This window comes from Lissotriton vulgaris, chromosome 5 (genome assembly GCF_964263255.1).
Source record: "Lissotriton vulgaris chromosome 5, aLisVul1.2, whole genome shotgun sequence".
NCBI lineage: Eukaryota > Metazoa > Chordata > Amphibia > Caudata > Salamandridae > Lissotriton > Lissotriton vulgaris.
Window position 1 is genome coordinate 420388062 of NC_141693.1, and position 23657 is coordinate 420411718.

General features: G+C 41.6%; 1 protein-coding gene across 2 annotated transcripts in view; it reads left to right on the forward strand.

Moving 5' to 3' along the window:
* WDFY4 (WDFY family member 4) overlaps window positions 1-23657 on the forward strand; it is an 856906-nt gene that overhangs the window by 399083 nt on the left and 434166 nt on the right. For both annotated transcript variants that reach the window (XM_086921796.1, XM_086921797.1), the window contains 3 exons: window positions 1847-1923; window positions 12504-12722; window positions 16933-17117. In XM_086921796.1, coding sequence (XP_086777922.1) covers window positions 1847-1923; window positions 12504-12722; window positions 16933-17117 — 481 coding nt within the window. The remainder of the gene's footprint in view (window positions 1-1846; window positions 1924-12503; window positions 12723-16932; window positions 17118-23657) is intronic.

Below are 23657 nucleotides of genomic sequence, written 5' to 3' on the forward strand. Positions count from 1 at the left end.
TTGTTGTTAACTCCTTAATCCCGCCCACATTCTTCGCCTAGTAGTTAACTGCGTCTTTTCTCACCGGGTTGGAACCTGCCAATCTACCTAATCTTCCTGGCCTCAATGTATCCCTTCTCAATTCACATCATATCGTAGTCCAACCCCATTCGGTCACCATTCTTTGCCCCGCCCTACCCTCGGGTGTTTGATCGCTACGCTGTTGATACAATGGCTGTTGTTCGGCACAAACTAATAAATATGCAAAACATTTAAACAAGTGAAACATTCCATGGTGTCACAATGTCCAATGATACGATATATAAATTCCAAGTTGGTATGTAGTTAATGCGTTCTCATCGTTCTTCGAAATTCCACACTTTTTACGGGTGCTGAGTCAGGTAGGATGACAGTTCAGACAAATACTTTGAGGTGGTGACTCGCACACCATTTAAACACGTTCATCTTAGTTAATTCACTTATGGAGCTATCCTGGTGAGCGCTTCATCCTTAAAGCGCCGAGCATATTAATCAAAACGGAATACTGATAAGTAAAGTACTATCAGCACCAGGATGCATCACGTTGTACAGGTTGGTAACCTTGCTCATAAACCAATTAATCCACAGTCCACTTTTTGTTCCATATTTAAAATAGTTTATTGTTCGTTTGTAGATATATTCAAACCAAGGTGATTTCAATTTTCAAATGCATGTATAATGCCCAATCGCCTTTGAATACAGCATGTAAAATCCCTGCACTTAGAGGGAAAACGCTGGTTATGGTGAGGTATAACAGGGTATGCAATGGCCGATTGAAAACTGTGTGACAAGTTACATTGACATGTGTACATAAGTTCATAACGTAAATGGTAATATATTTGATTTCAACTTTACAGATTTGAACCCCTGACGAAGGGCCTGAACGGCTTGAAATGCATTGGGTTAAATACTATCACATTTCATGGAGCAAGGGATTTTACATGCTGTATTCAAAGGCGATTGGGCATTATACATGCATTTGAAAATTGAAATCACCTTGGTTTGAATATATCTACAAACGAACAATAAACTATTTTAAATATGGAACAAAAAGTGGACTGTGGATTAATTGGTTTATGAGCAAGGTTACCAACCTGTACAACGTGATGCATCCTGGTGCTGATAGTACTTTACTTATCAGTATTCCGTTTTGATTAATATGCTTGGCGCTTTAAGGATGAAGCGCTCACCAGGATAGCTCCATAAGTGAATTAACTAAGATGAACGTGTTTAAATGGTGTGCGAGTCACCACCTCAAAGTATTTGTCCAAACCTACAAAATGACACAACTGTTTTTCTCCTGTTTAGTTACAGTCCACGTTTGCTCAGTAACAACAACAAAAACACATTTTTTTTAAAGCAGGTGCATGGGAGCAACATGGGGCACAGGTGAGAGACAGAAGCAAAATGGCTAGTTGATAAAAAATAGATTTGTATTTCATTTGCAGAGCTCACTCCCCCATTCCAACCGCATCAAATCAGGCATCAGGGAATCTGACCTATGGTACGCCAAAACCCATTGGCTTGGTACAGGACCTTTTTTTTTTACCTCAGATGAATGGTGGACCCCACCCATGACATGATGTTGAAGGGTGTGCTTGGAAAAGTATGCTTAGAGTGTACTGTGTAATGTGTTTCTATGTGGCCGTGGAAAGAGCTTTCTATGGTGTCAGGAACTTAAAGGAAGATGTTATGTACCTTGATTATGCATCTGATTTAATCCTCTTGCAGTTGTATGATGTTTTGTGATGTATTTACTCTTTTCCATGAACAGACATGATTTCAAGGCAATCTTTTTTCTCTAATAATGTTCATTCTTTATTTGCAGAGGTTTATTTCTCCCCACTGTTGGCACCGTCCTGGGAATGAACGCTGAACATTCATTCTCTGGTGGAATAGGGCACGGTAAGCAGTTCTCAGATCATTCCTTTAAAAAGCCTGCGTGATACTAACCGTACTCTTGAAACTTCTGTGACCGGACTGTCTCTTGATTCCTGTTTGTAACTGTCTGTTAGTGAATATTGTGGCCATTTAGAGGAAGTAAAAAAGGCAAATGTCATACCAATCCCTCATCCAAGTCAACTGCTCATTTAAAGGCTACAGAAATTAGCTTATCCAATGGCCGAGCTGCCACCGCTCCACCATCAGGCAATTCCATACGATCAGTACTTAATGTGAGCCGGTGGTTTCTGGTGCTCGGCACCGGCACCTAATTTTCAACAACGGCTCTTGTGACAGTCTGCCACAAGGTGACGCTGTCTGATTAATTTAGATATGTACACAACAGCAGGTAATTATTAATTCAATAGAAATTAAAATTATATTACCTACCGCCCAAGACATTCTTATACCTTTGGAGGCCTGGAATAGTCTGAACTGTCACACCTATGGAATGTGATGCTTCAAAGTTGTCTTGTTACAATCATTGGCAGCATGGCGGTCCAATGTGTTGTGCAACTGCAGTGACTTCCTCATGAGAGCCCTGGCATTTTTTTTTTTACAAATTAACACTGCGAACGATTAATCCGACACCAGCATCTGTTCTATCCTGGGCTGCCATGTCAATCATAGCACTTCCGGACCAAAAAAGAGTAAACACACCACCTACGTACTGTATGAATACTCCCAGTGCACCAGAGACATTAGATATCTTTTGTCTGAAGAAAAACCCCTAGGTTTGCAGTCTTTGGAGCAAACATACCTGCCAACTAGACTGCTGCACCATAGGGGAATGGCAGACCTGCCATCCTTGTTTTTTGCCTAGAAGAGGCTCCCACCATGGAGGCAGGGGCTTCTTCCGGTCAATACACCTGCACAAAAGGCGGCTACCTCGAGATGATTCAGCAGGTCCCCTGGGGTAGCTAGAGTGGTGCCCCTCACCTCAACACCCGTTCAGCTGCTGGCCCACAGATTGTAGATGAGGCCCTGCTTGTCCACAGAGCAGCAGAAATGATAAGCCAATGTTCCATACAAGTTTGTCTTTGAGCAGACTGAAACACTATCTCCAAGGCTTCCTTGTGTACTGTCAGGTTAGCCATCTATACCTATGCAGATTCTATGCTGACTGCACAAGAACAATAAAGGCTGTGTGACCTAATCCACCTACGTGCACTGTTCCTGCCACAGCCATTTACCACAAATTGTTTTACTGTCTGGTGTATAATTTGCCTTCCAATGGCAAACATATTTTTAAAGAAGGCAGATAATTTGCTCCATCATTGCATTTTCTTGTATTCTCTGAGGTGATTTCCTTGGCCACGTTGGAGTATGTCTGGCTAGAACAAGAGCAGGATTTGGGCTTTGAGAGAAGCACAAAAGCATAGGATGCAAGATATCATTCACAAGACCAACCTGCAAACATAGCTTAGCCCTTACTCCTTTTGCTATGTCTCTGCCTCATGCCGCAATCATTCCAACCTTCTAAGTTCTCGCTTCAGTGCCATCCGCTGGGTCCTCATTATTTAGTGTTCATACAGTCAAGAGGAAGAGAGGAGAGTGGAGCAGTGCACACCCCTTCCCCGGGGGCAAGTGTCATGATATGCCAGGCGGGTAGGAGTTTAAAAATAACAGAAAAAAATCAAATATGGATTTGGGGGATTCAGTGAATCCATAGAATGGGCAAGCTTGGACAATGTTTTGCCTGCCTTAAAAAGGCCTCTAGGAGACAATAATATATCAGAACAAGAGAAGAGAAATGACTGAATACTTATTATGAATTTGAAAACACCAAAGGTTGTGCACAGCGCTGCAGACACGTTTTCTGTATCTTTTTGGTCTGTATTTAGAAAAGGACTTCATGTAGGGGGGGATAATATGCAACACCTGCTTATTATGCTAATTTTTGGGTCTCAAGGTAAAGTAAGTCTGAAGATAGAAACAGAGATGGGGGTTTCCTGAGCTAGGAAACATTGAACTAAGCTATTAATGCCTCGGGATGTGTGAAGTCTGAGGATATTAAATCGACCTCCTATAACTCAGCTGTGTGCACCATGAAAATGCATTGACACTAAAGGAGAATGCTGGCACATGGCATTTTTTTAATCCCAAAGAAACATATTATGAATTGCTCACCACTGAGAGAACACACCAAATCAATTCCCAATTTCCTTTTCAAATGTTTTATCGAGATCATAGGATTCAGATCCATAAAATTACTGTAATTAACATTGCCATGATCTCCTCAACATCTCTGAGTTTGAGATCACGATTTCTAACTAACTGATATGATTAAAAGGACCGAATAACAATCACCACGATAAGATTGCTGAAAGTGATGCTTCGCTGAATTCATCCACTCTGCTCTGCACCAGAAAGTCCTCCGGACAACATAAATAAATCGCTTATTCCAGACTGCATAAAAATCCTGGCCACAGCCCTCACAATGTTATTAATTCTTCAAGGTGTCGTCTGAGAGGCCTGGCAGCATTAAGTGATAACCCCACTACTGCCCCCCCCCTAGTTGTAAATGGTATTCCTCTGTTCACACATGGACCATCCCTTTAGTGGCAGTAAGGTGGTTTCGAGTTGAGAAGAATGAAACGATTTATTTGAAGAGAAACATTAAATGATACTAAAGACAAGTGAAATTCCAGTGCAAGATATGAAGCTGATTTGCCCCTTAACTCCTATAAAGCTATAGTTTTGAGGCTAGCAACAGCTTTATTGCCATATATAATGTATGGATAGCAAATGTAGAGACCTTACTTACTTATGCAGTTACCAGGACTCTCCGACCATCTCTGGCCTGGGCTTTTCTTTCAATCTGACTCAAGGTGCGACCCATGTCCTTGCAGTCGGTCTCGAGGCCTCTGTGCCAAGTGTTTTTTGGCCCTCCTCTATTCCTTTTCAGTGGAGGGTTCCAGGTCAGGGCTTGCCCGGTGATGTTTAATGCGGGCTTGAGGGGGGTGTGACCTATTCAGCCCCAGTGTCTTTTCATGATTTCTTCATGAGCAGGGAGTTGGAAAGTCTGCTGCCATAGGGCGTTGCTACTGATGGTGTTTGGCCAGTGGTTTTGGCAGATTTTCCTCAGACAGGTGTTGATACAGGGCTGGACTTAGTTGGTTTCTGATCCAAACAGAAGGCCACTCTTAAATTGGTGTTAAAAAGTGGGATCTTGGTCTGCAGTGTTAGGCCCTTGGAGCTCCACATCTTCTTTAGCTGAATGAAAGCCTCCCTTGCATTGCCAATTCTTGCCTTGACGTCAGCATCTGTTTTATATGATTGATCGTTAAAGACAGCATGACATTTCCAACTCTATTCCCTAACTATCTAAGAATTGAGAAGTTGGACTTTCCTTCATTTGGTCTGGGGTTGGCCAAGGCCTTTTGATTTTACCGAACTTTTTCACATAGGGCATTCAGTGAGCTCTCTACATATATAGGTCTCTTGGTTGGTCATTCACACTGTAATTCCACATGCACTACATCATTCAGCATGGAGCAATGGGTCAGCCCAGTTCACTCATTGGCTGACTGCACTGAGTGACGGAATTCTGCTCTTTCACAAGGAGCACAGTTGATTGAACACAAAGAAGTTCTCTTTGGGAACAGTGACTACTATGACAATAGTAGTTATTTTTGCTTTTAGACTTTTTGTTATAATGGCAGGGGCCTGGCAGTGCCCCCAAATAATACAGTTTTTTCAAATACCTTGACAAACTAAGCATTGGCAACAGCCAAAGTTGGACCGATTGGCTTTGCCAATACTTTCTGTTTTTTACAGCGATTAGGTTATAGGCCACTTTTCAAACATTTGTGGAAAGAAAATAGTAATTGTTTTAGTTCTTATGAACGATGCCAAGTACTGGCAGTCTGAACGCTCTTATCAGTGTAATCTCTTTAAAAATGTATTAGGTTTATCAGTTGCTCTCCAGTTTGGCACCATCCAACCTTTACAGCTATGTTGAATGTGAGCACAAGTGTGTTTTTCTCATGTTTGCTTTTAATCATCTCCGAGTGTTTGTATTATAGGAGAATGGCACTACAGGTAATCCCCTTTGTAGAGTGTGTTTTAATGGCACTAACAATATAGAATATGTGTTTGCCTTGTATAACCTGTACTTTCACTTCTACTTAGAATTATGTTTAAAGCAAATGTAGAAGCAATTTATCATCTTGTGAACTTGGAAAGAAAAACATGTTGGTAAAATTCTCTTTTTTTAATCTTTTAAGCAGGTGTATACGTTGTATTGTATTATCTTTTATGGTTTATAATATAAACCAAATAAATACCATCTTCCTTCAGCTATTTTTTCCATTCTGCAGGTACCAAGGTCATTACTTGAAAGGAACAGGGCAGGGTAGGTTTCTTCCTTAGTTACACACAGCACAATCTAGTGCTTTGAGAAAGTTCTCGTCTGTCACGACCAAAACCAATAAGTGCGCCTGCTTATTAAATTCGCTTCTAGTATTATGCAGAAAATGTCCCATCACCAGGGCCAGACTGACCAAAGCGGGCACCAGGCATTTCTTCATTGGTCCTAAATCTCCCTGACCGCTATCACTTCCAGTGATCTGAAACACCACAAGTGCCACTATGGTGTCAGCACTCCTGGGATCCAAATCTAGCTTCTTACTTCACCAGAAACCCATGGGTTCAATTTCCTGTCACTTGTGCGGCATATGAGTATGTGTGGCCTATTCTAATAAGGCCTGTGTTTTGCAATCCCTGCAGTGCACATATTTATGCTAGTTGGTGACCACCATGCAGGCCGAATTATGAAAGTGGACTACATAAGGCACACATTTACATTTACATTGATATTTGTCATGCACTCTAATACCCTAGAATAAGGAACAAAAATACAGGGCAACCCAATATACCTGGAAACCTGGATATTGTATGAACATTGGAAACTACAGTGGTCTTTTCTGGATATTTTTTAAGAAAAACTTAATTATTCAGGTACACAAAAAAATGAATTCGTAATTACAATCATGAATAAGGCAGACATCACATAGAGCAATTGAGGAATATATATTAAAGCCAATATTAACAAAAAAAGAATATACAGTTAAAAACAGACCACTTCAGCCTGCTACAGACGTGAATACGTGGCGGTGCAGTGCTCAGGTGATAAACACGTAAAACGTGAGCACTGTAGATTTAGACAGGAGGTTCCGGATGTCTTCTGCCAAATTTGATGTTATTTTATCTTTCTCCCTCTGATAATTGCCATCACTCCCCAATACAAGATAATGAGGAGATTACAGGCCTCTGATTAATTTTTTCTCTAAACCACCTTCTTCACTGTTCCCAAATGTTTGAATTCGGATCTGTGCTTGTGTGCAAGCATGCATGCGTGAATTTATGAAGATCACTGTGAGACAATGTTGGACCTTGATATATCATGTGTCACAGGGAAAACCGTGGGCCTTTAAGAAAGGTAAGCAGCACCATTTGCTGGAAAGCATGCAGCCAGGTTCCTAACCCGCCGCGTGACTCGCTCTCACTCAAACCCTAAAAATCAAATGTCACTCCACTTTTTAGACAGAGATTATTTCAGAGTCCACTGTCTCAGTCTGAACTAAACTAACTTCTCTATCCCTGCTACCTGAAGTTGTAGCGACCTTAGCAGTCTCTGCATCTGGCCACATGGTGCTACGGAGACCATAAAAAGGCCACTGGGGCAGGAGATGGCTTTAGGCAGAGCGGCTTCTACATGCATGCAGCAACTGATCCTTTGTGTGAGGCGTCTGCTTGCACTTAGTTGGGAAGGCTGCTGCTGACACTCCTTGGCATAGTCACCGATGCATAAATGGCTTGTACTCAATGGACATTGGGTCCGCACAATACGCAGCCAATATCCAACTCTCGACCTTCAAGTCCGTGGAACTGCTTCTTGCTGAAACCATAGTGTGTAATAGTGGAAGCCTTCTAGATCTGTGGACTAGCCTCAAAATCTGGACTCGGGCCGGGTGCCTTTGGGTTATTAAAGGGGCCTGGTTACAAGGTCAGTGGCAACATTTTCAAAAGGTGCCCTCACGACTGATTAAGGCTTGTAAGATCTCTCTTTTGCAGTACACGTGTGTACAGCAGATGTATCCAACCAGTCAATTGGCAGCTTCCAGTAGCTCCCAGACACCTTCAGAGTAGCTCGATCACAAGCTTCCAGTAGCTCCCAGACTCCTTCAGAGTAGCTCGATTACAAGCTTCCAGTAGCTCCCAGTAGCTCCCAGACTCCTTCAGAGTAGCTCGATCACAAGCTTCCAGTAGCTCCCAGACTCCTTCAGAGTAGCTCGATCACAAGCTTCCAGTAGCTCCCAGACTCCTTCAGAGTAGCTCGATCACAAGCTTCCAGTAGCTCCCAGACTCCTTCAGAGTAGCTCGATTACAAGCTTCCAGTAGCTCCCAGTAGCTCCCAGACTCCTTCAGAGTAGCTCGATTACAAGCTTCCAGTAGCTCCCAGTAGCTCCCAGACTCCTTCAGAGTAGCTCGATCACAAGCTTCCAGTAGCTCCCAGACTCCTTCAGAGTAGCTCGATCACAAGCTTCCAGTAGCTCCCAGACTCCTTCAGAGTAGCTCGATCACAAGCTTCCAGTAGCTCCCAGACTCCTTCAGAGTAGCTCGATCACAAGCTTCCAGTAGCTCCCAGACTCCTTCAGAGTAGCTCGATCACAAGCTTACAGTAGCTCCCAGACTCCTTCAGAGTAGCTCGCAGCCTTGAGTTGATTTTTGAATAAGCACAGTGTCACATTTTACTTTTACTTTTAATGTTAAGGGATGGCTATGTTTAATTTTCATTTTTATCACCAAGCTGCAGATTGCAGAGCCTGATAATGAGCAATAGTGGACTCAGATTTATGGGCCAGGCTGGGTCACAGAGGTGAAGAACTGAAGTATTTAACTGATAAATAAATGTCCTTCTTGACTCAATATTGGAGGCTGAGAACAAAATGATGTTTCTGAATGCTTTTAAATGGAAGAAAATTAAAATGAAAAGTTACCTAAATGATTAACTCTTCATTTGAATTTTTCCCCATTTCAAAGTGTTGCATTTACCAGCAGCAGGCCATTTGCTCCTAGTGGCCAGTAAACACTGTGTCATATTTAAAATTGAAACATAGTCATTGTTTTTCAAATGGGAGAAATTTGAAGTGAAGAAATCTTTTTTAATGAAACATTAAGTATTAATGTCTTTTTCCACTTTCAATTAAGCCAAATACGTCTTAATGTTTTATGATGCATGTTTATTCACTTAAAATTCCTTCCATTTAAACAAATGTATTTTGCTGTTATAAATACGGCACTATGTCTACAGGCCACTGGGAGCAAGATGATTGGTGTTTGTAAATGTGACACTTGCAATTGGGCGAAGATTTAAATGATGAGTTTTATGGAATCCTTATAATCAAAGTAAACTTTTTATTTTAATTTTCTCGATACAGTGACCTCTTTAGAAGTGAAAAATGCAGCCATTATTTTAAGGTGGAAAAATGTAAAGTGCAGAAGAATGTTCCATACTCTGAACATTTTTGCAGAACATTTTTCTGCACTTAAAACTTCTCCCATTTGTGTTATACATGTAACAGTGCCACATATGGCAAAAGGTATGTCCTGTGCCACAAGTACATATGCCGCGGTCTCTCTGTCACCCGTATACATACCTACTCTTCATACACACACATGTGCATACATCCTCAAAGAACAGACTCTCACTGACACACTTAGCAGCCCTGCCATAGTGCTAGTCAACGTGTTTTGTTGAACCCATAGCATCTGGCTTCATGGACATTAGGCTTAAAGCCAAATAAGCATAGTGTGGGAGCATCTGTAGCTCGCGATGATTTTCACTGATCAGAAGTAGCTCTCACTGCAGAAAAGGTTGGAGACCTGTGGTATACAGGATCCTTTAAGGAAGCCCCTTCTGTGCATTGGTTATAATATGAGCCGCACTGCATGTGGTTATTTGCAGCATTTTATGAACTAACTCTATGGCTTTATATATCTTGTGAAAAATATTCTTTATCATAGAAGACAGCAGATAGTAATTGAACCATGGAACAGGTGGATTGCCATCTTCTGTGCATTTGCAGAATGTTTCTGTGGTTAGATATTTCCTGCCAGGTGGCAGCAGAGGGAAAGGCGAGTCCTTTGCTGGCCTGACCCCATCAGCAGTGCCTTTAAGAACATCACTTAGTCCTTACGCTCAAACCAGATGCATTAGCAAAAATAAGTGATTTCATAAAAAAAGAAGAAAAAGCCATTAAAACTTTACAAGCCCTTTGGACATCTCAATAAATTTTTAATGATGGCTGAGATTACAAACTTTAGACCTGTTTTAATTCTGAGTTAATGCTCGGTGCAGAACTCTATCACTTGTGCATAATTGTCTGCCTGTACAATTTCCTGTCTGAAGGGCGCATGTGGCCTGCTACTTCCTGCTGTTTCCTCTTCTTGCATCACTTCCTGTTTAGTGCCACACTGAATCTCTCTTTTTTGGCATTTTATGTCCCTGAAATTAGACTTCTTGTTTTCAAGCCAGGTTTTTCATTTACTGATTTTCATTCTTTTTCTCAATAACTATATTTGTCAGATTGGGTATGACACTTCCCTTCGTTTTGTAACAGTGGTTTGCCATTTCCAGCGTTATCTTTGCCCGTGTCATTGTCGCTTTTGGTCTGGCGCTTCCTGTCGTAATAACACATCGGGGTTTTGCTTATTAACAGCACATCTGATTGAATTTCTTTTTTATTTAATGTCACATGGAGGCTTTTACGTTCCACCTCTTTGTGTATCATTGAGGCTGTGATGCTGTGTCATTGTCACTTTTTGTATCACTTCTTTCATTAATATCACTTTGGGTTTTACAGTTATGGGTTTTATGGCAGATTACATATGTCACTTTCTTTATTCGCTTAGGAAGTTTCTGTCTGTCTTGGGTATCAAGCCATGTTCAATTTCATAATTTGTGCCGCTGCATCTGACCATATGATTTACTGCCAGGGAGCCACTCAAACTTTTACTCCTGTCTTCTTGACAATGGGACTATCGCTTCCTGTCATTGTCTCTTCCTGCACCACTTCCGGTCTTGATGCCACATGGAAGGTCAACCGCCCATCTCTGCCTATTTCTAGGGATTCCTGCTTTGGAAGGGACGAAATTCTCTTAGTAGGGACGAATCTCCCTACTTCTCACACCAACCCTTCTGCTTTGATGAGTTAAAAAGTTGGCCAACATGGCCAAATCTCTGAATTATTTTCTCCGTTTGGGTCAATTTCTGTCGCATTCAGTAGCTTTGCTTGTATTTCACACTACTGTATCTGTTTTTGCATTCTCCACCCATGTAAATATGGCTGAGGGCACAATACTATTTATTACTCCAAGAAATGTTGGCATGAATATGAATTTTTTTTATATGCATAATCAGCTGCATAACTATCAATGACACAGCAAGTGCAGTGCACCAGGACACAGAGACCTGAGGAGACCTCTAAATCTGAATATTACAACGTTTTACTTTTAACATCCAACAAGTGGTGCGGTGGGTCAATTTTCCTTTCTTGCAGTAGAGTCCATAACACCCTCCTTACACCACTGTTATTAACACAGTTGAACCTTGCTAGATATGCCTTCCTTCAACTACTTTACGTAGAAAAAAAACACCCAGGCCACCTTATGATGAATAATAGAGTCAGAGAAATGAGCTACCTGGAGCAGACAAGGCTCATGGTGCAATGAATGTTGCTAAGTACATAATGACCAGAGAAACCGTGAAATGTGGGAATTACTAGGACTCGCCCGTCCCTGTCCTGGACTACATGATCCTTCCTGAAGCAATATGGATGACTGCTCTTCACCAGTCAGTGGAACATGGTCATTGTGTGCCTATACCTGAGCTTCTGTGGGCCAGGTCCTGGCTTGGGAAGTAGTAGAAACCGCCAAACAAAGGGACACACAGATCCCATGTTGACATGGGTTTGGTACTATGCCTTAGACAGGTTCACTCTTCTACATTTACAAGATGATTTTGAGTGTCAACCTACTTCCAAAATGTTGCACTATTGGCATAAATGCACGTGTTCACTACCACAGATTTACAGAGCTGGAATTAATACTAATGGAGGGCAGACCCTTGAGGAATGCGGTGGTCTTGGTTGGATTGGAGGATGCTGACTTGGTAACATCACCTCAGACTAGCCTTTGGTGTGCCTGCAAAAGTACAGTATTAGTTTGTCTTGTAACTTTCATTACAGCATTGGGGCAATATATCAAGTTGTTGTCTTCCAATTTGAAATTCTGAATTTTACTTGAACAAAACTGCACAATGGGGACAAGAAGCATGTCTCTGAAGCATATCTGCTCCTGAGATGGTGGGTAGGTGCCTGAATAAGTGGATGGCGGAGCCCCTCTACCTCATCACAGTGATGGAAATGAGAAGCCTGTAATAATAATAGTATGTGTATGAAATGACCACTACTAAAACATCAGTGTCTTCCCATTCTCTCACTCACCCTTTCCTTTTCTTTTTTTTTTTGCGATTGCAGGAACACGCAGCTTTCCTCCTCCAATAGGGCTGAGCTTCTCCTCCTGGTTCCTGGTCAACAGGTTTAGTGAGGCATCTGAGGCCCATCCCATCCGGTTCTTGACCATGGTCCGTCACATGTCTAGGGCAGAGCAGCAGTTTGTATGTCTCTCCATTAACATTACTCCTTCGGACCATTCTTTGGTCATTTCCACAGAGGAGGAGGAGTTCCAGCTCCTTGGTAAGTTTCCTAGATAACATCTACTACCTTTTTGGGCAATACGTTGGAAAATAAAGGACTTAATGTTTGAAATTAATACCAATAGATCCTGTTTCCTGGATAAACATAGGGTGCACACCATGCCATTTGTACATTTAGATACATTTTAATAGATATTATTTGTAAAAGTATATCCTGTCTTTATCTAAAGAGTAAAATGTTGTATAATCCTTATTTGACTGACTTAAGGCAGGAGGCAACAAATACATCAATATTACCATCAATAAGTTCATCTATAATTGTATCTATTTTTTAAGTAATTCTTAAATTCATTAATACAATCTGCTTTTACCATGGGGTTAATCCATGTTTCAATCTTATAGCCATTCTATCCTCAAACTGACCATTTATCAGTCAATCTGAACATGAGTCAACATGACCATCAATCAATCAGTCAGTCACACCATCAATCCCTTTTGCTGTTCAACTTTCTGTTAGGGTAATTGCCACCCACCCAACCAATTAATTATTCTATCTGACTAGCCATTAATTCACAAATCCGTGAATTTTTCAGTCAGTGAATTAATTCCCTAATTTAGTCATCAGTACATAGATGTTCCACACACCAGTCAACCAATTAATTCAACTGTTTATCACTCTATTAATATACACATCATTTCATGTTCAATCAAACAGTTAATCCAATAAGGGACCAAACCAACTACCAATCTAACAGGTCATCTGTCACACATCAATCATTCTATTTTATCAATTATTTCACAAATCCTGCAATAAAACCTCTCAAAAGCCCTATTACAAACAAAAACACTTTTCTCAACTCAACTATAGATCAGACCTTCATTTTATCAAAAAATCTACTGCCCATCAATCCATCCATTCATCCATCCATCCGTTCATCTAGCCGTCCTTCATTCCTTTAGGCAAATCAACCATCCACCATTCCCTCCGTCAAAATAACCATTGGGCCCCCTTTTGGGTAACCAGCAATATAACCATAATTTAATCTACTGCTCTATCAAATATTAAACTACCAACTCACACATCATTTTTTCCAACCATGACACTATGTACCCAATCATTGGTGTTATCAGGGCCAAACCTTCCCAATGTCCTTTTAACCTACAGTCACGCCTTATTCTTTCCATCGTTCCATCTGTTACCAGATCCATCCATACCACTATCCATTCAAAATTAGCCTTTGCTTCATTCCCTCTTTTAACCTAACCATCAAATAATGCACAATTAAAAATATCATTCCCTTCCTCACCTATTTCATAAGTCACACTATCAATCTATCTTTCATTCCCTCCATCAATCGAAACCGAGAAGCCACATAGCATTCATTTCATAAATCACACCATCAATATAGCCTTGTCTGTCCATCCACCCATCTGTATTAACACCTGTCCCTTTGCCCCTCTGTTTCACCATTTTTTATTCTATGTCTATCTCCTCTAACCTACATCCTCTCTGCCCACTGCCTGTTCCAAAAGTTAGCTATATAATCCATCAAACATTCCCACTATTTCAGCACAACATTCACTCCATCAAACATCAATTCATCATTGTTCCACAAATTCAGCAATTAGGCCCATCATTATAATGTGCATCAGTCCTTCCATCATTACTTCATCAGTTAATATATCAAATAACCTTTCATCCCCTCCATCAACCTGACCATTATTCAAACAATATATCCTCTTTCACAAAAACAGCGTTTTCACTCATTATGATTCACTTTAATACAATAAACAATCCATTTACAGTTTCCTGTTTTAGACCAAACATAAATCCAACAGTCAAGTCACTGCATTCTCTCCACCAACCAAATAATTATTTTATTATTTAGACTCTCCCTCAATCTAACCAGTATCCTACCCACAATCCCTCATTATAGCCACTAGACTAAACACAAATCCATCCATCACTACTGCTATTAATACAAACTACAATCTATCTTCCATTCTCTCTATATCCAACCATCAATACTATTTACAAATGTCTTCACCAGTCCAATGGTCAAACAAACTATTGTCCACTCCCCTGGCACAGTGATCAGTTCCCCCATCACTACATCCACCTAGCCAATTATAAATCCATCTAGCATTTCCGCCAAAGGTCCAACCACCTAGTCATGCAGGATTTCCTCCAACATTTTAGCTACCATTTCCTCGCCATTCCAATCACTTATTTGTCCATCATTCAGTCTATCAGTCTATCAAACATTCATTCCATGAGATTAACCACTGGGCACCAATGAAATACTACATCAGTTCTGCCATCTTCTTAATCATTACTCTCTAAATTATCCCAACCATCAATTTTTTCATCAATCCTCTCATCATGTCAAATATACGCATATTATTACTTTCTCAATCAGGCATCAATCCATCTACCTGCTTTATATTAATTAAATCATTAACCATTTTAATTTTCTAAATAAACTCAAATTTTCAACAATCCATAAACCTGTACATCTGTTCAACAATCAGTCCATAAATGAATAATACCATTAGACTACCCATTGCTGTGACAATTGGTTACATCTTTTAATTCATTCACGAGTCACGACTCATTATTTATGCCATCAAAATCCATTTAGCTACTCGTTTACCACATTTGTGCCCTGAGCACTTAATTTAAGGAGACATCAATAACCAGTCGAATATCAATCTATTAAATCAGTGAGTCTATCCATCCAGTTATTTAACTGCAGATCACATATCTCTTTCATTTAAAGCCACTAATTATGTTCCAGAACTGATGTTTTTTACATGAGGAGTCCTAGAGAACAAGCACGGGACATCACAATCTATGGTCACAAAATACTTTTTTTGGTTTAAGAATGGTCTCAGTGGGTGAGGGGTTTCAGATATTGTGCCTCGCTGAACATGATATCAAGGGCCTGCTGTGATAGAATATTAACCCATTGAGTTCTCTGAGTTTAGGCACAATGTGAACCTCATGAATTGCTCCGTATTTTGAGGTATGAGCTTAAAAACCTAAAGGAACAGAAAATAGACTACAAAGGTTTGAAAAATGTAGCTTGAAATCCCATACAGACTAGGTAATGTGCTTTAATTTTGAAAATCAAATCTTTCATATTTTTCAAATTTTTTACTGAGATATTCCCTATGGTTGAGGAAGCTAATTCTATCCCCTACACATGTGCCCTACTGTTTTTCTTAACGCTAATGCTAATTGTCACTCCAAAACCCTGACCCTTACACAGAATAAGTTTTGTAGTAAAGTTGATACGGGCACTAATTCCGCAAGAATAGATATTGGGACAGATATGGTTTTGCAGCAAAAACAGCCACCAATTGAAGTGATATGGGCCCCTCACTCCCTTGTGCATTGGTGCTACTGCACCTACTGCGCTAATGATAGCTACATATCCCGCACTAATCAGGAATTCCACCTTCTAACCCAGACAGTAACAGTAACCTCAATAAATACTTGTTGCTGTGAAATGCGCTAACCCTAGGATTAACCCCTTTACTTACGCCAGTCCATACCCTTAACCTAAATCTAATCCAAACCGCCACCTTCACTCTCACCCTACCCCTAAACCTATCACTAACTTTCACTGCTCCTAACCCCACCCTGAAGACTATCCCTCAAGCTATCCCTTACCTTTACTCTATCCCTAATCTTAAAATTTCCGCTACCAAACCCAAGCATTTTTCATGCACTGACAGTTAATCCTACACTTACCCTAATACTTACTTCCCAACTTTTTTGACAGTTTTCTGTCTTTATTTAAAAAAAAATCAAAGTCCTTATATTTGATTTCAGACTTTTTGTTGTTTTAAATGTTATTGTTGAACTTTCGGCCTAATGCCAACCATATAGCTTAAGGGATGTCTCTGCTATCATAGGCTTAAATCTCTACATTCTTTGTGAAGTGAGGTATAGCTCAGCTACGTACGAAATCTGTGCAATGATTGTTTCAGAGAGCTGGCTATTGACAGCCCGATTCACGAAGAGCCTCCACATTCGTGACTGAAGCTCCACACTCATGGTAGAATATCCGCAATGAGAAACTGTAGTGTGGCGATTCCACCACAAGGGCAGAGCCTCCGCCACGACTGCAGAGGCTCTTTGTCAATCGGACCCTAAGTCTATTGCCTGCACGTCAAGAATGGATTTAGGAGCCTCGTCTTGTGCTGTTTGTGGTTTACCTGAGCTCATCTATCTTCCATTGTAGACATGATGGAACTGGAAACCCTGGATATGAACCTACCTCCTGCACCCAGCAAGGCTCAGTTCAATGTCTCCAGGTTGCTGGCGGTCGGCCAGTGGCAGCACCTAGCAGTGGTGCTGACCAAGGACGTGAAGAGGACCTGCACTGTGTCAGCTTACATTGACGGAGAATTTGTGGGTTCATCAAAGGTTTGTTGTCCACTTCCTACCATGAGTAAGAGAAAGTTAGATGTAAATGTATGGGCATTTATAAAGCACAACCGTTACTCCAAGGAGTGTCCTGACGCTAGTGCAGAAGTGGACCGGTCGAAGGGAGCATGGGATCAATATCCGTAGTTGGAAAAGAGGCATGTTTTTAACTTTTTTCAGAACATAGGGGTGGCTTTAATGCGTCTTAATTCCAGGGGGAGTTTGTTCCATGGAGACTGACCCAGGAAGGAAAAGGATCTGCCCCAGGTCCTTGCTTTGCCGATCTCAGGGATTTTGGCCAAACAGAGATTTGCTGAGTGCAGACTTCTGAGGGGAGTGTAAAACCTGATTCTGGCTCTTAAGTACCCTGGGCCCATCCCATGCAATGCTTTGTGGATAAGCAGTAGGATCTTAAAGGTGACCCTCTTCCCAACAGGAAGCCAATGTAGGTCTCTAAGAGGTAGAGACACATGAGTTCTCTGAGGAAGGCAAAATATCATATGAGCGGCTGTGTTCTGGACCATCAGCAGCTTATTAATTAGAAGATCAGGCAGGCCAAAATACAGTATGTATTTATTTAAAAGGTTTTATATAGCGCTACTGGACCCAAGAGTATCAGAGCGCTTTACAGATAGGTAAACACATAGGGACAAAATGACATAGTGAATTAAACTAACATAGGATAAGGAATTTCAGTTAGACGAGGGAAATGAGGAAAGAAAGTAAGTAAGAGATAAATAAGGGAGACGAGGAAGATTGAAAAATAGGAGAGAGAAGGGAAGAAGGAGAGGGGGAGCGAAAATAGGAAAAGGAAGAAAGAGGGGATGTGTTGAGGAGAATACAAAATAAGGACAGTGTCATTACAGCGACGTTAGGTACCCCAATATTTGTTGAGAAGAAGCACCTTCAGTCTTTTTTTGAAGAGAGGGTAGGAGGGGTTGCAGCGAAGATCTTTGGGGAGAGAGTTCCAAATCATAGGGGCATTAACAGAGAATGCACGTGATTGGGTCTTTTTACATTTGAGTCTCGGGGGGATGAGGACAAGGGTGTTAGTGCTTCTCAAGGACCTGGAGCAACCAGCTTTTTGTAGTTTGTCAGAGAGGTAGGAGGGGGTAGGAGGGGGCATTTTGGTGAAGGGCTTTGTGAGTGATACATGCCATCTTGAAGGTGGATCTACCTTCAATTGGTAGCCAGTTGAGGTTTTTGAGGACAGGAGAGATGTGATCCAATCGCTTACAGTCAGAGATAAGCCGGGCAGCCAGGTTGAGAACAGATTTAATCGGGGCAAGGTGTACTTTAGGGGTGCCTACAAGGGTGGCGTTACCATAGTCAATTCTGGAAAGTACAAGAGATTGGACAACGATTTTGAAGGCATCAGCAGGAATTAATAGTTTGATTTTTTTTAAGGTGGAGAAGGGTGAAGAGAGCACCTTTGGCTGCATATTTAATGTGAGGGATGAGAGTAAGATTCTGATCAATGCTGATACCTAGGGATTTGACAGAGTTAGAGGTGGAGAGGGAGCAGTTGAGAGCTTTGATATCGTTGCTCCAGAGTTGGATAGGCAAAGAACTGTTTTTGGGAGTGAAAAGGATGATTTCCATTTTTTTGGTGTTCAGTTTGAGATGATTAAGATGGAACCAGGCTTGGACTTTATTCAAAGTATCATTGAGGTGAAGGATTTCTTGGTGGGACTTGATCTTGTAATATAGTTGCGTGTCGTCAGCGTAGAGGTGATAACTGATGTTAGCTTGTTTGAGAATGAGGCACCAGCAACCATCAGCTCAAATTATGAACTGGATCTTGATAACACCTAGCAACCACAACACATATATTATTCCACACCGTGAACAAAACAAAAATTAAAACAAAAGTAAAACATTACCAGGGGATATGAAGTCAGGAGACCATGGCACAGTCTACACATGGTGCAAACCTCTGCTGACATACATAGGCGTGGAAAGTATGGGTGGAGGGATGCAGCTTCCCCATAAATAGTTGGAGTACAGAAGGTGCTTGAGCAGTAAAGATGCCTTTATATTTTGTAATTATCTTGTCACATTTGCTGCCCGTTCAAAGACAAAGGTCAAATGTCAGGATATGCTGTCCAACAAATTGTTGTTTATTCTGGAACTGGTGTGCACTTTTATTGTACTGACTGCACATAGGATTTTGTAAAAGTGATCTAGGTGACAATACTGCCAGGGTACAGGAGGTGAAAGGAAAGGCTGTAGGATGGGAGTCTATTTCTAACACACCTGTAAATACGACTAAGTGAACTATACACATGTTTCAAATTCAATCAGCAATTAGGACAGCACATGTTTGCAATTCTGAAATGTGATGGAAACAAAGATTTTAATCAGATCAACATAAATCAAGGCACTTTACTTGGTGATGCCAAATAGTATATATTCCCTGAAACTCAATTTCCAAACCTTATCGTTTTTGCTCTATATAAATTTACCTTTAAACTGCATTTCTGTGCAGATGTTGTGGCCATTTCAATGGAAAATGTGCCGTCTGTAAATGACAGTGTGACACCACACCAGTGCTCCAAAATGCACCTTCGACTACAACCCACACCCCTACTACTCTACTGGTGAATGGGCATGGCACATTTTCTACACTTGTGTATTTTTGTGTGGTGCTTCGATTTTTCCCAAGTCCCATGTTTTCAGTGATATAACATTAATGGCAGCACCCCCACTCTGAATATTGTTCCAGCACAAATTCTGACATTAGCTGTGATCTGCCGGACATTTTTAACTCACCCTCCTGTACCCCTCTCAGGTCGTCAAACTGTAGTGCCATTAAATTGGTTGATAATCTACCTATTTTCAAAAACACTTAGAAAAAAGGTGGTATGAAGCTTTACATTAAAAATAAATTATAAGCATTGTCACAACAAGAAGTATTGGCGGAGACGTGTCACAGGGGAACTGCCATGGATAGGAATGAAAGACTAAGATGCCCTTGCCAAACATTTTGGAGTAGTAGTAGCAAACCGTCCCTACTAGTCTTGTGGGTCCTGACCATAGGCGCTGACAGTTGGGGTGCTGGAGCACCTTTAAAATAAACATGCTAGTGTTCAGAAGGTGAATGAGCAATAAAGCCGCCTTTAAATTTTGTTTTGATCTTTTGCCGTTTGCTGTACATTCAAAGACAGAGGTCACATATTAGGTTATGTCTTCTGAAAAATTGCTGCATATTCTTTTAACATATATATTATTTTCTTTCTCAAAGTAAGAGTTCACTTTACAAAATCCTATCTGACAATCTTGATGGGGTACAGGACGTTTGAAAGGAAAGGCTGTAGGATGTCAGTTATTCTTAATACACAATATTTAAATGCTTGTAGATGAACTGAACAAATACAAAAAAATATTTCCGCAGATAGGAAAGCTAAAATGAAGTACATTTTTGTAGTTTAGAAGTGTGATGGAAACAAAGATTTTAAAAAGGTTCAAAATAAATCAAGGCACTTTACTTGATGATGCCCAAATGATAAATATTGTCTGAAACCTGATTTCCACGTTTGTGTACTCTATAGCTTATAAGTAAAACTGCATATCAATGCAAATGTTGGTACCATTTATATGGAGAATGCACTCTCTGTAAATGACAGTGCACACCACACCATGCTTTAGAAATATATGTGACAGAGTTCTTCGAAATGCACCACCTACTACACCTACCACTCTCCAGTTGAATTGGTGTCGCTCATTTGCTACACTTGTTCTTTGTGTGATGCTTGAATCTTTTACAACCCCTATGACTTCAATAATGTGGCATTGATGGCAGCACACCCACTCCGAAAATTGTTCGGAACACCACTGGTGGTAACCCAAATAACTGTCTATTCACCAATCTTTGTATAGCTATACTGCTTCAAGGGAGTGACCCTATCTACACCATATATAACTGGATCAATGTGTGGCCAAACACCATTGGAAGGAAGAATGAAACTCAACAAAAATGAGATGGCATGTGGCGTAATGGATAGAGCTGCTGACTCTGGACATGGAGCACATGGTTTGAGCCCCGGTCTTTGCACAACATCCTGTAATTGTGGGGAAATAACAGTCCTCTGGTGCTTAAAAAAGTGTGTAATATAAACTTCCACTTGTGCAATGTAATCTAATGCTCATGTAAAATGTTCTATTGCCCCTGGGCCAATTTCTAAATATAAAAATAAAATAATATTATAGTCACAAAGGAGCTTCACAGCACTGACTGTACGGGTATTGTGCAGCCCCAAAGGTTGGAGACCAGATCTTCTATGGCTGGCCAGCTTGCAATACATCATCTATAATTCCGCTGTTTTGCCGCAGCAGCGTTTTACGCAGAGGTGGCTCCTCCGCTAATGCGGAGGAGCATCGCCCCACTTGTTTTCAGGACTGCTAAGAAGGTAAAATAAAATTATAATAACATGCTGTTATTATCATTTTAATTTTCTGTGCTGAGGCAGTTCGGTGGGTCGTGGTGGGCACCTTTTAAGTGCGCATGACTGTTTGGCCTGCCACCTTGGGCCAGCCAAACATTCATGCGCACATAGTCTGTTCTCCATCAGGCTGTAATGCACAGCCTGGGTGGAGAACATGCACATCCTCCCTGTCTGAGCGCCGAACCCCAACACTCAGATCAATCATAGCGCTGCTGTCATGGTGACAGCAGCTTCGTGATTGGTTTAGGGGAGTCTGGTAGCCAGTGTGCTTCCGGTTTATACAGAAGCAGAGGACGGAGAGGGCAGAGGAGAGGCGGCGTCTGGTCAGCCGGACTGCCAGCAGGTAAGTGATCTTATCTTCTTTTTTTTCTATTCCTTTAAAACCCTCCTCTCCCCACCTCACTATTACTGCCTGGGAGTAGCTGCCACTGGTTTTAGGCATAAATATGGATTCGCTGCAATTGGCGCACAATCCTTCATTGGCTGCATAATTTTCAGATATTTACTAAAAATACATTCTAGCTCAGATGGATTAAAAGTTACTAAAAAAGTGGCAACATGTTACCATGCAGTAGAAGGCCCCTTGAAAAGACTCGCCTTTCTATTTCTTAATGCTGTATAGACTGGTACGTGTGAGGTGAAACCTATGCCCAGGCCCTGTTACGAAGTAAAAAAAGGTCAAACATAGGTCACATAATTTGCCTTTTTCTTGACACTTAGGGGCCGATTAAGATGGCGGACGGATCGCCACCGCCATAAGGGGCATATTCTAGATCAAATTTTCTCGACTGTTCCGGTGGCCCTTTCCTCCCTTGCCCCAGTCCTCTGGTCGGACCATTTCCTAGCGGATTTTATGATATTACATCATCTAGCGGCCGCCCGCATTACGCAGCGGCAAGCAGCACGTATGTCAAGAGCCTTTCACAAAGTCACCCCGGCCATGCTTACCCAGGCTTTAGAAACCTATCCTTGTGTTCTCACGGGTAGGTTGGAGGACGATGTAGTGTGTTTTCAGAACTGGCTCACTGCACGTTTGGAAGCCTTGGCTCCACCCCGCCAGGGTAGATCAGAACTGGCAAAAGCATCGGCCCCGTGGTTTTCTGCTGCCTTGGCTGGTAAGAGAAGGCATTGCAAGAGGTTGGAGAGAATTTGGAGGAGGCAGTATGATACATCTGCTAAGCAGTCTTACAGAGAAGCAGTGAAAGAATATCATAGGGAGATCACTGCAGAGAAAAAATCCTTTCTAGCTAAAAGAATTGAGGAAGCAGACAGCTCCTGCAAAGAGAGCTTTAAGATTGTTAAAGAATTTATCTCTCCTTCCTGCTGTACTCCTATGTCTGCTTTCTCGGAACCTTGGATCACGGAGCTTGCAGCATTTTTCACTAATAAAATTCGCACTATCCAGTCGGCCTTGCAAGGAGCCCATAACATCTCGGATACTGGCTCTGTGGCCGACGGCTCTCTCAACCCCTGGTTACATTCATTGGTATCGTACACGGATTCCCCGGGTCCTGTTCTGCACTGTTTCCCCTCCTTAGAGCCTCAGGCCTCGCTCGACCTCTTGTCTAGCCTGAAATCTGACTCCCCACTTGACCTTTGTCCCGCCAAGTGTCTTGCGACCTTGGCGCCTGCTCTCAACCCTATCATCAACCCTATTATCAATGCATCTTTGAGCTCGGGCAAAGTCCCCTTATCTTGGAAACAGGCCCTAGTCCTTCCCCTAATTAAAAAGCCGAATGCAGACGCCAAATTGCATTCCAACTACAGGCCAATCTCGTTGTTGCCTGCCCTGGCCAAAATAATGGAAAAGCATGTTCATACCACCTTAACCAACTTTTTAGAGGATAACTCCTTATTACATCAGTCACAGTCCGGGTTTAGATCTAACCTGAGCACAGAAACCGCTCTACTCGAGGTAACCGAGGCTGTGAAGGAGACTCTGGACAGGGGTGGAAAGGCCTTGCTCATCATGCTCGACCTGTCGGCGGCCTTCGACACCGTTTCCCACGACCTTCTCCTAACAAGACTCTGGGAGATTGGCCTGAGGGGAACGGTGTTCGCATGGTTCCAATCTTTTTTGGCCGACCGGAGACAA